At 35.4% G+C, this 15,102-nt stretch overlaps 2 protein-coding genes across 3 annotated transcripts; one reads left to right on the forward strand and one right to left on the reverse strand.

Moving 5' to 3' along the window:
* Window positions 1–1,872: 1,872 nt before the first annotated feature.
* On the reverse strand, window positions 1,873–10,557 carry srsf7b (serine and arginine rich splicing factor 7b). Of its 2 annotated transcripts, XM_073826148.1 has the most exons (9): window positions 10,469–10,557; window positions 8,572–8,752; window positions 6,758–6,934; window positions 5,169–5,249; window positions 4,923–5,000; window positions 4,570–4,617; window positions 4,424–4,468; window positions 2,920–2,955; window positions 1,873–2,821 (listed from the first exon to the last, which is right to left on the reverse strand). In XM_073826148.1, exons 1-9 carry the CDS (start codon window positions 10,494–10,496, stop codon window positions 2,767–2,769), a joined length of 729 nt encoding a protein of 242 aa, XP_073682249.1. In that variant the 5' UTR covers window positions 10,497–10,557; the 3' UTR covers window positions 1,873–2,766. The 2 variants fall into 2 exon arrangements, with proteins under 2 accessions (XP_073682249.1, XP_073682250.1); XM_073826149.1 differs by lacking the exon at window positions 2,920–2,955 and having other exon boundaries at window positions 1,878–2,821.
* Window positions 10,558–10,781: 224 nt separating this feature from the next.
* gemin6 (gem (nuclear organelle) associated protein 6) lies at window positions 10,782–13,048 on the forward strand. The gene is made up of 2 exons (XM_073825297.1): window positions 10,782–11,005; window positions 12,533–13,048. The coding sequence occupies exons 1-2, from the start codon at window positions 10,878–10,880 to the stop codon at window positions 12,954–12,956; spliced, it is 552 nt and encodes a 183-aa protein (XP_073681398.1). The 5' UTR covers window positions 10,782–10,877; the 3' UTR covers window positions 12,957–13,048.
* The last annotated feature ends 2,054 nt before the right edge of the window (window positions 13,049–15,102 follow it).

A 15,102-nucleotide genomic window follows, 5' to 3' on the forward strand; every position in this document is an offset into this window, starting at 1 on the left:
TTCTGCCTTTTTTTACAAGTCTACATCTCGCAATACAGATTTTCTTTTACAAGTTTACATCTCATGATTCTGCCTTTTTTTACAAGTCTACATCTCGCAATACAGATTTTCTTTTACAAGTTTGCATCTCACGATACTGACTTTTTTTTACAAGTTTACATCTCATGATTCTGCCTTTTTTTACAAGTCTACATCTCGCAATACAGATTTTCTTTTACAAGTTTACATCTCATGATTCTGCCTTTTTTTACAAGTCTACATCTCGCAATACAGATTTTCTTTCACAAGTTTACATCTCACAATTCTGCCTTTTTTTTTACAAGTTTACATCTCGCAATACTAATTTTTTTACAAGTCTACATCTCACAATTCTGACTTTTTTTTACAAGTTTACATCTCGCAATACAGATTTTCTTTTACAAGTTTACATCTCGCAATACAGATTTCTTTTTACAAGTTTACATCTCGCAATTCTGACTTTTTTACCTTCAGAAGTTTACATCCATTTTTTTACACTCCATATTTTTTTACAAGTTTACATCTCACAATTCTGACTTTTTACCTTCAGAAGTTTACATCCTAATTTTTTTAGTTTATACAATCTCACAATTCTGACTTTTTTTTTACAAGCTTACATTTTGCAATTCTGACTTTTTTACCTTCAGAAGTTTACATCCATTTTTTTACACTCCATATTTTTTTACAAGTTTACATCTCACAATTTAGATTTTTTGAGTGTTTTGGCTTTTAAACTGTTTTTTTTTTTTTTTTACAAGTTTACATCTCAGTTTTTACCTTCAGAAGTTTACATCCATTTTTTTTACAAGTTTACATCTTGCAATTCTGACATTTTTACAATTTACATCTCACAATTCTTGATATCGACACCCCTGCCAAGTGTGAATAATGCTATACTGCCTCGTCTGTAATAATGTAGTTGTAAAAACTCACCACTATGAAGCTGTGGATGCGGGTGTTTCGGGTGTGGAAATGTTCAGGCTCAGGTTCCTCTTTCAGTTTGTGGGATTTTTGAGCTGTTTTCAGGTGTAAACAATGTGTCTGATTTATTAGTGAAGACATACATTAATACAGTAAACTACACACACATAACCTCAGTGATAAATGAAGGCCGGTGTGTTTTTGTAGGTGACATTCTGCCTTCAGCTAATGGAGCTATTAAAAGAGCGTTAGCAGAGCGCTGATAAACGGGACTCGTCCTCCATCCATTCATGCGCTACTACAGGCCTCAAACCAGGTTAGAAACAACAGCAATCTGTCAAATCACAAAATGTGATGGAAACTGGTTTCAGATCAGCTTCCTAAGTGTCATTACGTGACATTTAACAACCTACAACAGTTTCCCAAACCAGGTTTTGCTATTATATAAATCTTCTTTACTGGCATGAAAAACATTCAACATATATGGACACTTTCTATGCACTAAAATTTCTATAAAGCAGAAATGGATTCTTTAGAATTTAAAGTTTTATTCACACTAAGAAAAATGTTTGTTTTAAGAACAAACACAAAATAGTCTTATGTCAAGCAGAAAATGTGATAATTTTTCTTACCCCATTGGCATTCACTTAATTTGAACTTCTTTTTTTTCTGAAAACAAGACAAGAATTTTTACTTGATTTAAGAATTAAAGCAAAAATTAACCAAATTTAGATTATTTATTCAGAAAACTAGACATAATATCTTAAGTAATTTTACTTGTCAAGTAAATGCATCTTGATTCAAGAATTTTTGGATATTTATTTGCAAAAAATGCTTTTCTTACTTAGATTTTTTTGTCTTGTTTCCAGCCAAAATATTTAAAAATTCTTAAATCAAGAAGGATTTTCTAGACGAGTGAAAATGATTATCTTGTTTTTAGAAAAAAACAAAAAATACATTGCATGGGTCAAAATGATCAGTTTTTCTTTTTTATGCCAAAAATCATTATGATATTAAGTAAAGATTGTGTTTCATGAAGATATTTTGTACATTTCGAACCGTAAATCTACCAAACGTATTTTTGATTAGTAATATGCATTGCTAAGAACTTAATTTGAATAACTTTAAAGGCAATTTCCTCAATATTTCGTTTTTTTGCACCCTCAGATTGCAGATTTTCAAACCATACCTCAATGAAAATCTTATTTTATGCATCTTTCAGATAATGTATAAATCTCAATTTCGAAAAATTGACCCTTACAACTGGTTTTGTGCTCCAGGATCACATTTATAAATTCATTTACTTTGGTGTTTTTATTCACACCCACACATACAATGATTTCCAGCATCTAGTGAAGAGCACGCACAGGATTGTGGGATATGAGGCGGATAGGACACTTGAGACACAGCACAGATGACAGGAAGACACACAAACTGCACCATTTGTGTGTTTGATGCCAGTGTTTGTCAGGTTTTTGACACAGTCGTCATAAAACTATTACTGAACCGCAGCCAGCAGTGTTTTCTGTGATGAACAGCGCCACCTGCTGGAACAGCATCATTAGTGCATGAAGAAATCTCGAGAGAAATGTGTTTTGACTGCATTTAATACACACACAAAACCCAAGTAAAGCGTGTGTGTGCTACACAACAAAACAAAACAAAACAGGTACAAAAGTCACACAAAATCTCTTTTCAGCTACAGAAAAATTCAAAACATTCAGCTCCTCACTGAAGCTTCCTTACAATCAAACTCACATTATAATTATTACTTTAAATGTACTGCAATGAACTAACTGAGGTGTTTGGAGAAGAACGGCATGAGCGTCAGTCGTCTCGCTCTGGACTCTCACTTCCTGCGGGGCTTCGAGAGGCCGACCGGCTGCAAGCAGAACACAAGAAACGCTGGTGTTGAGTGCTGTTTGTCACCTGTTGCTCCCACTCCTCAAATACAGTTTCTCATCCGCTTGGGAGACCTACCTCTGCTTCTGAGGTGAAGCTCTAGATTTGGAGCAGCTGAGATTTAAGCAAAAACGCCTCTTAAGTTTAACAAGAACAGGAAGTGTGTCGGTGGCTGTGCTGTTTGCATGCGACAGAGATTGTGTGACGGATGCAAACCGACAAACCATCTGACGCACCGCAAGAACATTTCACGATGATTCCCATCTGCTGCTCAAGAAGCATTTCTGATCATTATCGATGTTGCTGTGCAATATTTTTGTGGAAACTGTGATCAGTTTTATTTTTCAGGATTCACAGATGAATAGAAAGTTCAAAGGAACAGCATTTATTTGAAATAGAAATCTTTTGTAACATTATAAAAGTCTTCACTGGCACTTTTGAGTAATTTAATGTGTCCTTGATGAATAAAAGTATGAATTGCTTTACGTATTTACTCCTAAGGTTTGAATGATAATGCATCAGTTTCCACACAAATATTGTGCAGCACAACTGTTTTCAACACTGATAATAAATCAGTATATTAGAATGATTTCTGAAGGATCATGTGACACTGAAGACTGGAGTAATGATGCTGAAAATTCAACTTTGCATCACAGAAATAAAATCTTTTTTAAAGTATATTAAAACCACTATTTAAAATTGCAGTAATATTTTACAATATTACAGTTTTTTCTGTATTTTATATTTCAAATAAATGCAGCCTTGCAGCAGGAAAGTCTTCTTTAAAATGATCCCAAACTTTTGAACAGCAGTGTATTTATTTTGCTTTAGTCATGAAAATAACACAAAAGTGTGTTTATGCTTTTCCATCACTAATGCATGCCACATTTACATTAATAACCTAACATTATAGCAGCTGTCTGTCTCTGTGTGTGTGTGTGTGTGTGTGTGTGTGTGTGTGTGTGTGTGTGTGTGTGTGTGTGTGTGTGTGTGCCTGGTATTCATCACGTTATGGGGACCAAATGTCCCCACAAGGATAGGAATACCAGTAGATTTTGACCTTGTGGGGACATTTCTCAGGTCCCCATGAGGAAACAGGCTTATAAATCATGCACAATGAGTTTTTTTGAGGAAGTAAAAGTGTGCACAATCTCCTGTGAGGGCTAGGTTTAGGTGTAGGGCCATAGAAAATACGGTTTGTACAGTATAAAAACCATTATGCCTATGGAATGTCCCCATAAAACATGTAAACCCACATGTGTGTGTGTGTGTGTGTGTGTGTGTGTGTGTGTGTGTGTGTGTGTGTGTGTGTGTGTGTGTGTGTGTGTGTGTGTGTGTGTGTGTGTGTGTGTGTGTGCGAGTGTGTGTGTGTGTGTGTGCGAGTGTGTGTGTGTGTGTGTGCGAGTGTGTGTGTGTGTGTGTGTGTGTGTGTGTGTGTGTGTGTGTGTGTGTGTGTGTGTGTGTGTGTGTGTGTGTGTGTGTGTGTGTGTGTGTGTGTGTGTGTGTGTGTGTGTGCGAGTGTGTGTGTGTGTGTGTGTGTGTGTGTGTGTGTGTGTGTGTGTGTGTGTGTGTGTGTTCTCACCTTCGAGCTACAGAGCCGGATTTGGATCTCCTGACTGAACCAGACCTGAAGCAACAGAAGTTCTCCATCAACTCAAACCCATGTGACTGAACACAGCTGATGCAGAGATAAGAACACGTCAAGCACAGCAGCGTAACCTGTGTTACCTGCTCCTGGGAGCCGAGCCGGATCGGGAACGAGAGCAGGATCTGGATCTGGACGAGGCAAAAAAACAATCAATCCATTCAACAGCATGGAGATTATTGCTTTTATAATTCCATATACGTTTCCCAAAATAAAACAGAGCAGATAAAGTGTAATGATGATTAATAAAAACATTATTTTTCCACCAAACAATGTAGTTCCTCAGAAACAGTTGCGGCTCCAACAGAGTGGTTGAAACCACAACCGTAAGAACATTTAGAACACACCTTAAGTACACACACATTAACATTCACAGTCTTCTAGCATCAGTTTTCTCTTTGAATTACTGTTCCACTGCTGTGTATCAGTCACTCACCTGGAGCGTTTGGGTGTCGCAGATCTGGAGCGTCTGGGAGAACCAGAGCGAGAACGACGAGGAGAGAAAGATCTGGACCTGAGACATGAACGAGACATACAATTAAATCAAGGATCACACACACACACACACACACACACACACACACACACACACACACACACACACACACACACACACACACACACACACACACACACACACACACACACACACACACACACACACACACACACACACACACACCTTCTCCCTCTGCTGTGGCTGCGAGAGCGCCCGTATCTCCTCCCTCTGGACCTAGAGCGGGAGCGGGAGCGGGAGCGAGACCTGTCCCAGTCCAGAGGAGAACAGAGGAGAGAGACGTGTGTCAGTGTCACAGATTGACTGACTGATGTGACCCTCAGGCACTGACCTCAACTAAACTAAACAATCACATTACAGATTAACATTACAGCTACAGTACAGAACAGGGCTGGACCATATAACAGCGCATTAACCGCATGAGTTCACTTCATTTTCCTGAATCGCTTTGTGAATCGATTCAAAAGTCTGATGCAATTAAATGGTTGAATCACATATAAAAACATTTTATTACTCAAAAATAAAATAAAATATTAACTGATAGAAATAATTATATATTTCAAATTTTCATTTTGTTTAACTTAAACTTAAACTTAAATTAACAAAACTATACAGCTATATAAAAAATAAATTTCAATTAAAAAATGTTAAAATTAAAATGAAAAAACAAAAGCTAATTCAAAAAAATCAATTAAAAACATTTCTCAACTGTACTAAATTAAAACATTTTTAAAATGTTGCACAATTGAGTTTAAAAAGGTTAAGTCATTTATGTTTATTAACTTGCATTGTTTTGTTTATTTTATAATTCATTTCTGCAATGATTTTTGCGTAAATAAATACAATTTTAAGCGTAACTGGCAACGATGATTGGGCAAAATTATTTCTGTGATTTAAAAAAATAAGAGATATCTCTACACGACATCCGCAAACATAATGAAATGTGTTATATCGCCCAGCCCTAGAACTCTCTAAAGCATCCAACAGATATTTAAAAAAGTTAACAGCATTAAACATTACGACTGCTTTGAGTTCAGGCAATGATATACAGAGAGACACATTAATTGGTACTTGAAATAAACCTTGCAACTTTGCAGGTCGACCCTCTTTGGAACCGAGGTCTAGCAGATTTAGACGATCTAGAAGTATCTATCATCAGCCGACCTCTGCATCTAGTCGTTCTCTTGGATTTCTAACGATGACCGCACTCACAGCCAAATCGCTTGATTGAGACTTGATAGAAGTGTGTAAGGCGCTTTTGCTGCGGAGGTCTCGATGCTCTCTTTATCAAAAGCGTAGGCTCAAATCGCTAGCCGAATTTACTCGGATTGGCGCTCTCACATCTGGTTTGGGTTGGGGGAGGGGCTACGAATAGTTAAGTAGCAGTGGGAGGAGCCTCAGCGAAGGGGTGTGGCTGCTCGTGCCCCGGTCATAGCAGGCGATCAAAAGTGTGGGATTTGCTAGATGCCTCATGAAATCGTAAAGGATCGTGACTCTCTGAATCAAACGATGAAACCTGAAATGTTTTGACCAGGTCAGTCATTAAATGAAATCCCACACAACATTGGAGAAAACATCAGTGCAGAAAACAACAAAACATCCCCCCGTCAACCCGCAAATCCAACAAACAACAGGAAGTCAAGCAGACAGAGAGAGACAGAGAGAGAGAGAACAGTATCACACAGGAAACAGCAGATGAACAGCAGTGTCATTGATCAGAGACAGGCGTTTGGGGAGATCAGGGACGGCCGTACCTGCTCCAGCGCCGCCGACTGTAACGATGACAGTCGTACGCGTAGTGGCCCTTCTCTCCGCACTCGTAGCAGCGGTCGCTGGGGTCGAAGGGCCGGCGGGTGGGAGGGCGGTCGTAGCGGGAGCGCCGCGGCATTCCGGTGGAGAGTTCGACGCGCACGCGAGAGCCGCAGATCACCCTGAACACAAACACCAGGAAACAAGGAACATCTGTGCTTCAACATCCGACTGCATGCATTCATATGCTGTCAAATACAACACAAAATATTACAACAATTGCTTATTGAGAATATTATTATTATACTTTACTTTAGCATTTGTCACTCAAGGCTTGAAATAAAGAAATAATCACCACTTTACCATGGTAAATCATGAGATGGAACAGATTCACAACAAAAACAGGGTTTTTTAAAACATGAATAAATTACGAGAATAAAGTCATAGAAGTCTAGAAAAGTCTAGAATAAAGACAAAATATTCTGAGGGTAACATCAAAATGACAAGAATAAAGTTGAAATTATGAGAATAAAGTCGAAATATTACAAGAAATATTTCGGCTGTACTCTCAAAATATTATTATATATTACTTTATTCTGGTAATATTTAAACTTAATTCTTAAAATATTTGGATTTAATTCTCTTAATATTTCAGCTTTATTCTCCTAATATTTCGACTTTATTCTCTAAATATATCGACTATTTCCCCTTTAATATTTTGACTTTCTTCTCATAGTTTTTCAATTTCATTCACTTAATAATCTCATAATTTCGACTTTCTTTTCGTAGTATTTCGACTTTATTCTCTTAATATTTCGACTTTCTTCTCTTAATATTTTGACTTTATTCTCTTAATATTTTGACTTTATTCCCTTAATATTTCAACTTTATTCTCTTAATATTTTGACTATTTTCCCTTTAATATTTCGACTTTATTCTCTTAATATTTTGACTATTTTCCCTTTAATATTTCGACTTTATTCTCTTAATATTTTGACTATTTTCGCTTTAATATTTCGACTTTATTCTCTTAATATTTTGACTATTTTCCCTTTAATATTTCGACTTTATTCTCTTAATATTTTGACTATTTTCGCTTTAATATTTCGACTTTATTCCCTTAATATTTCGACTTTATTCTCTTAATATTTTGACTATTTTCCCTTTAATATTTCGACTTTGTTCCCTTAATATTTCGACTTTATTCTCTTAATATTTTGACTATTTTCCCTTTAATATTTCGACTTTCTATTTTTATTCCCTTAATAATCTCTTAATTTCAACTTTATTCTCATAGTATTTCAATTTTATTCCCTTAATATTTCAACTTTTTCTCTTGAAATATTAAGACTTTAATCTTGTAATGTTAGATTTTCATATATCACTTATATACTTTTATAGTATTTATTAATATTACATTTTTTTTTGTTTTTGTTTTTGTTTTAGTTTTAATTTTAGTTTTATGATTTAATCAAATAAATGTGACCACTACATCTTTCAAACTACTGTGATCTACTTTATGATCTAGTGTTGATAAATAATGACAACGTTTACTTTATGCTGTTTGTATTGTAACATGATTATGATTACATGATTTTATTTTCCTCACCTGTTTGAATTATCAGCTGAAAGTAATAAACACATTTCAAAATAAGAGTTGCAGCGTATTTCAGGCTTGTTGGTAATTAAAAGATCCACATTTATCTGGTTACTATTAGTAATTTGTTACACGATAAACTGCACATGGCATTTAATTAAATGTTTAAAATAGAAATAATTCCATAACACAAGCATCAGTCTCAGATCAGGAGTCACTCACTTGCCATCGAGGCCCCTGACGGCATCCTCCGCGTCTCTGGGATCTTCATACTCCACGAAGGCGAATCCCGGCGGGTTGCGAGCGATCCACACCGTCCTCAGCGGCCCGTAATAGCTGAACGCCCGCTCCAGCTCACCCTTACCTGCCCCGGTGCCCAGGTTACCCACGTACACCTTCGTTTCTGGGAGAAAAGCAGAGGTTTAACATCTGTCAATAATAATTCTGCCCCTACAACTCATAGCACATGATTCACAACACTAACAGGATTTGAATTATATATTAAATGTAATATATATATATTATTAAATTTAATATTAATTATTTTTAAATAAATAAATTGTTAACATATTTTTATGTTTTACATAAACAACCAGTTAAAAGTTTGTGAACAGTAAGATTTTTTTCATGTTTTTTAAAGAAGTCTCTTCTGCTCACCAAACCTGCATTTACTGGGTCCAAAATACATACATATTTTTACAATTGTAAATAACTGCTTTCTATGTGAATATCTGTTCAAATGTAATTTATTTCTGTGACCAAAGCTAATTTTTCAGCATCATTAGTGCCACATGATGCTTCAGAAATCATTCTAATATACTGATTTGCTGTTCAAAAACCATTTATGATTATAATTATTATCATTATCAATATTCAAAACATTTTTGAGGATTCTTTGATAAATAGAAATGTCCAAAGATCAGCATTTATCTGAAATAAAAACACTTCTGTAACATTATACACTACGCCATTCAAAAGTCATTTTTTTTTGTCCAATAAATTGTAGAAATTAATACTTTTATTTAGCAGAGGTGCTTTTAATTGATCAAAAGTGATGATAAAGACCTTCATCAAAGAAACCAGCTGTTTTATAATAATAATAATCTGAAATCTTTTTAAGGGCGGCAAATCAGCATCTTAGAATGATTTCTGAGGGATCATGTGACACTGAAGACTGCAGTAATGATGCTGAAAATTCACCTTTGATCACAGAAATAAATTACATTTTAACAGATATTCACATAGAAATCATTTTTTTTAAATAGTAAAAATATTTCACAATATTACTGCTTTTGCTGTACTTTGGATAAAATAAATGCAGGCTTGGTGAGGAGAAGATACTTCTTTAAATAAAAATATTACAAATCTTACTGTCCAAAAACTTCTGACTGGTAGTGGAATATTCTTATACACTATTATAGCACACATTTACATTTTGAATAAACTTTTGCTTTTATATTCTCAGTTCTTATGTTTACTGTTAAGTTTACATTTTAGTAATTTTGTTGTGCTTCTTGTCATTTGATTCGTTTTATATTTCTGTTAGTTATTTTAGTGCTTTAACTTCAATTTATTTGTTTCAGCAAGTTGCAAAGGCAACATTTCTACATTTAAAGTTAATCTTTATATTTTATTCCAGCATTGTTTCAACTAAATAATGCATTTGTACGTGTTAGCTAACAAAAACAATGTAATACATAAATACATAATACATAAAAAAAATTAATTTAACACTCACTGTTTGAGCTAAACTCTTGAAGCACATATGTTTAAAAATAAAAAGTTCATTTAAAATACAGAGCAAACTGTCATAAAAACGAAAATGAAACGAAACATAAATATAAACATCTTAATAATAATCTATAACCCAACAAACTGATAGTTAATCGAACTACAAATAAAAATAACATGCATATAAACTATATACGTTATCATTCTCACAACTTCTAGCAGTATTATTATTAATTAACGTTACTATTAGCAGTGTTTACAGCGCGGGAGAGGGCGCCATTACAGTGCAAAACAACATCAAACCTCTTCAATTACCAGACATATTAAAGACATAAGATGAAGATTCTACGTCTGCATGGGTTTATTTATCGTGATTTATGACACTCACCGCCTGCGTGTCGCCCGTGTCGCGACATAATATGAAGAACGAAATTAAGAAATCCTGACAGAAACAAACAGCCGCCTGTCAAACGATGACGCGCCTGCGCATGCGCAGCTCTGCATTTATTATGACGCTCATGTTACGATATCTAAATATTTTTTTATTTGCTTCATTAGGCTTATTTTGTGTTGTCTATTTCGTACACCTTCTACTCTCTTAATAAAAAAAGCATATATTAAAAAAGAAAAGCTCTCTGACCCTGTCAACCAATCACACGGGCGCTCACGGCTATAACGTCATGCGTGTCCAGCTTGTTGCGTCCTGCGTGCGCGCGAACTCTGAGGAGAAGTTGACGGTGAAGATGAAGTCGCTGCTGATCGATTATCGGTGATTAAGTGATCGGTATTTCGCCGTGATGCTGCAGTGGAGTGAGAGGAGTCCTCAGCACTGGCTGGAGTTCGTCAATCATGAGGTTTGTGTGACTGCTCGAGATCAGCAGCGCTTTGAGGGACGCGTGTTCACGGTGGACCCCGTTTCTGCCAGGTAAACATCATTAAACACAACCTCAGCTCATAACCGAAACACGCTTCTCTGTTTTGTTTAGGGTTGTTTGATTTGATATGTTCTCTGACTTAATTTTGCATCTCGAAGCTAACGTTAATAGTTTATAAATTGTAATATATTTTCTACATTTGTAACTCAATTTAAAACAAAGTCATGAGTAGAAGTATTTGAGTATTTATAAATATGACTTTTGTAAAATGTAAATGCATTTTTAGGATGAGGGGTTTCTGAAAACACTTCGACTCAAATGAATCGTTGATTCACTTGCGTCTGGAATAATTATGAATCTTGAGGTGAATCAATTATTATGAATTCTGACAGTTATTGGCATTTTGAATAACTACGAAATGAATCTTATTGATAATGACTAATAATTGCATTATTTTACTAATAAAATATCAGTATTTCCATAAATAATGAGGTAAATGATTTGCGTTTTGAATCATAATGAATCATTTGGTGAGTCGTTTGCATTTTGAATCATAAGGTAAATTATTAAAATATCCATATTTCCATAAATAATGAAGTGAATTATATGCGTTTTGAATCATGAATCATGAGCTAAATTATTAAAATATTATTTCCAATATTTCTATAAATCATGAGGTAAATTATTTGCAATTTGAATCATTTGCTGAATCATTTGCATTTTGAATCATGAGGTAAATTATTAAAATATCAATATGTCCATAAATAATGAAGTGAATTATTTGCGTTTTGAATCATGAATCATGAGCTAAATTATTAAAATATTATTTCCAATATTTCTATAAATCATGAGGTAAATTATTTGCAATTTGAATCATTTGCTGAATCATTTGCATTTTGAATCATGAGGTAAATAATTAAAATATCAATAATTCCATAAATTATGAGGTAAATTATTTGCGTTTTGAATCATTATGAATCATTTGGTGAGTCATTTGCATTTTAAATCATTATAAATCATGAAATAAATTTTAAATCATTTTGAATCAGTGCATTATTTTACAAATAAAATTCCATTATTTCCGTAAATCATGAGAAAAATTATTTGCAATTTGAATCATTTGGTGAATCATTTACATTTTGATTCATTATGAATCATGAGGTAAATTATAAAATATTATTTCCATAAATAACAAAGAAAATTATTTGTGTTTTGAATCATTATGAATCATAAGCTAAATTATGAAAAATCAGTATTTCCATAAACAATGAGGTAAATTATTTGCGTTTTGAATCATTTGGTGAGTCATTTGCATTTTGAATCATGAAATAAATTGAATCATTTATCATAATTGCATTATTTTCAAATAAAATATCAACATTTCCAATATTTCCATAAACTGTGAGGTAAATTATTTGCAATTTGAATCATTTGGTAAATGATTTGCATGTTGCTTCTTTGAGGTAAATTATTTGGGTTTTGAATCATTATAAATCATGGGGTAAATTATTTGCATGTTGAATCAGTGTGAATCATTTGGTGAATCATGTGATTATCTGAGCTTGTGTTCATTGCAGTGTGGTGCTGGTGAGCGTCCAGGAGAACGAGCGTCCGTCGGTGAGGGTGATTCTGGGTCACGCGGTGACAGACGTCCAGATCCTCGGGAGAGGAACGGAGGAAACGGAGCGTCGAATGAAGAGCATCTTCCTGCCGAGCCAAACGCAGATTCTCAGTGCGGAGGAGCTGAAATCTCGACGAGAGAGTCTGCGAGTGTGGCTGGAGAAGAACCGAGTTCCTGTGACCGAAGACGGGGAGGTTCTGCGTGTGGCGAACGCTCTGACCATCAGCGCCCCCTACGGCTCTGGAGACTGCAGCTGCTCCAATGAGATCATTCTGGCCCGCATTCAGAGTCTAGTGGAGAGCAACCCTGGAGAACAACAAACCTCTCACACCAGTGAGTCTTCAGACAACCTGATGAGAAGATCTGACAACATTTGTTAAGATGTTGTCTACAAACTGTTGATTCTTCATGTAACATTCAAATGTTTTCTTTTTGTTCTAATAAACGTTTCCTCTGATGAATGCATGAAAAACACTGCTGGTCATTGCAGCTTGAGTAGTTATTAGTGACCTAAACTGATGGTGATGGTGTGTTAGTCTGTTCAGATTTATTGAGGTCCAACATGACTTTGGTCATATTGTGAAACAGAATCAACAAAATGCAAAAACAGGAAAGAATCTGTCATTTCAGTCTGTTCACATCTGATTTGATTTTCTACCTATAAGGAAATGAAGAGAAATGAGAAACGGAAAAACAAAAATTAAGCTAGATTTTTAGTATTTTTGTTCATGGGTATAAGTATAATATTTGTTTTGAATGTGTTGTCAGTCCTGAAACGCCCACATTTTTAACCTATTTAAGAAAAACCCTCACATCTGCTATTACAAACAACAGCAGAGCTCAGACTTTAAAATCTAGTAAATGAAGCTACAAACTCCATCATAATGCACAATGTGAACATCTAACATGTATTTAGAGCTGCAGCTCATTAATGGAGAGTTTCACTAGTTAGCAGTAAACCGCTTACCTCACCTCAATATGAGCAGAGATTTGTGCTGGACGTTATCTTTGGAATGAAAATGTGGATATTTGATTTGTAAACAAATGTAACTAGAGAGCTAAGCCAGTAGTAGTACTGACAGTGTCGTGTAAACATGACTGAAGACGCGAAAAGCGGAGGAACAGATGAACCGAATCAATTGAGTCATTTACGCTGAAACTGCTCTGATTCAAACTAGTGACTTCATTCAGTTGAAGTGATTCACTTGCAAAAACCAGATTAAAACAGTCACTAATTTTCGACATCGCTTGTAATGATTTTAAAGGCATGTGTTGTGATGGGTGAACGGAGCTTTTTGAAACAGAGTGCTCCTCAGATCGCGTATTACAAACCATTTGATTCAGATCAGAACTCCAGGCTGGGTTTCGGGAATCCAAAGTCCCGATCTGAATGGGTTCGCGAATCATTTGATTCAGATCGCAGCTTTGGAGGGGGTTTGTGAATCATTTGATTCAGATAGGAGCTTTGGAGCGGACTTGCGAATCATTTGATTCAGATCGCACTTTTGGAGGGGGTTTGTGAATCATTTGATTCAGATAGGAGCTTTGGAGCGGACTTGCGAATCATTTGGAGCAGACTTGCGAATCATTTGATTCAGATCGCACTTTTGGAGGGGGTTTGTGAATCATTTGATTCAGATAGGAGCTTTGGAGCGGACTTGCGAATCATTTGGAGCAGACTTGCGAATCATTTGATTCAGATCGCACTTTTGGAGGGGGTTTGTGAATCATTTGATTCAGATAGGAGCTTTGGAGCGGACTTGCGAATCATTTGGAGCAGACTTGCGAATCATTTGATTCAGATCGCACTTTTGGAGGGGGTTTGTGAATCATTTGATTCAGATAGGAGCTTTGGAGCGGACTTGCGAATCATTTGGAGCAGACTTGCGAATCATTTGATTCAGATCGCACTTTTGGAGGGGGTTTGTGAATCATTTGATTCAGATCGGAGCTTAGAAACTGACTCGCTAATGTTTCTTTTTTTTTGTCTAACCAGTTTTACCACAAAACCATGTTTTTTTCACCTTAAGAAGACATAGGATGAATATAGAGATGCAGTTTTCACTATTTAAGGATGAACAAAACTGCATGATTTCCATGTCCTCATCTAGATCGACTCTCAGATTTGTTTATGATTAAGGTGCATTAGTGACTGTAAAATATCGATTTTATGTATGAAAATGACAATACCCTTATGAAATTGAACCATTGTTTCACTACAAATTAAACCAAAACTATATACTATACCAATTAAACTACAAATTAGCATTTTTTTTAGCTAGACTTTGCAACACTAACCATAGTTTAACCATGGTATTTGCAGTAAAAGTGTGGTTATACAAATGGTAGTCAATATGCCAAAAAACAATGGTTACTACAGTTTTACTATAACAAAACCATGGTTAATTTTCATAAGGATATCCCAAATGCTGTTTTCAGCAAGTGACCCGTGTTGAACCATTACAGAAACACGTGACATGAACTCCAGCATCTCAGCAGTGAAGAGAAGAGAGACGTTCTCAGGGC

Source organism: Garra rufa, chromosome 20 (genome assembly GCF_049309525.1).
Source record: "Garra rufa chromosome 20, GarRuf1.0, whole genome shotgun sequence".
NCBI lineage: Eukaryota > Metazoa > Chordata > Actinopteri > Cypriniformes > Cyprinidae > Garra > Garra rufa.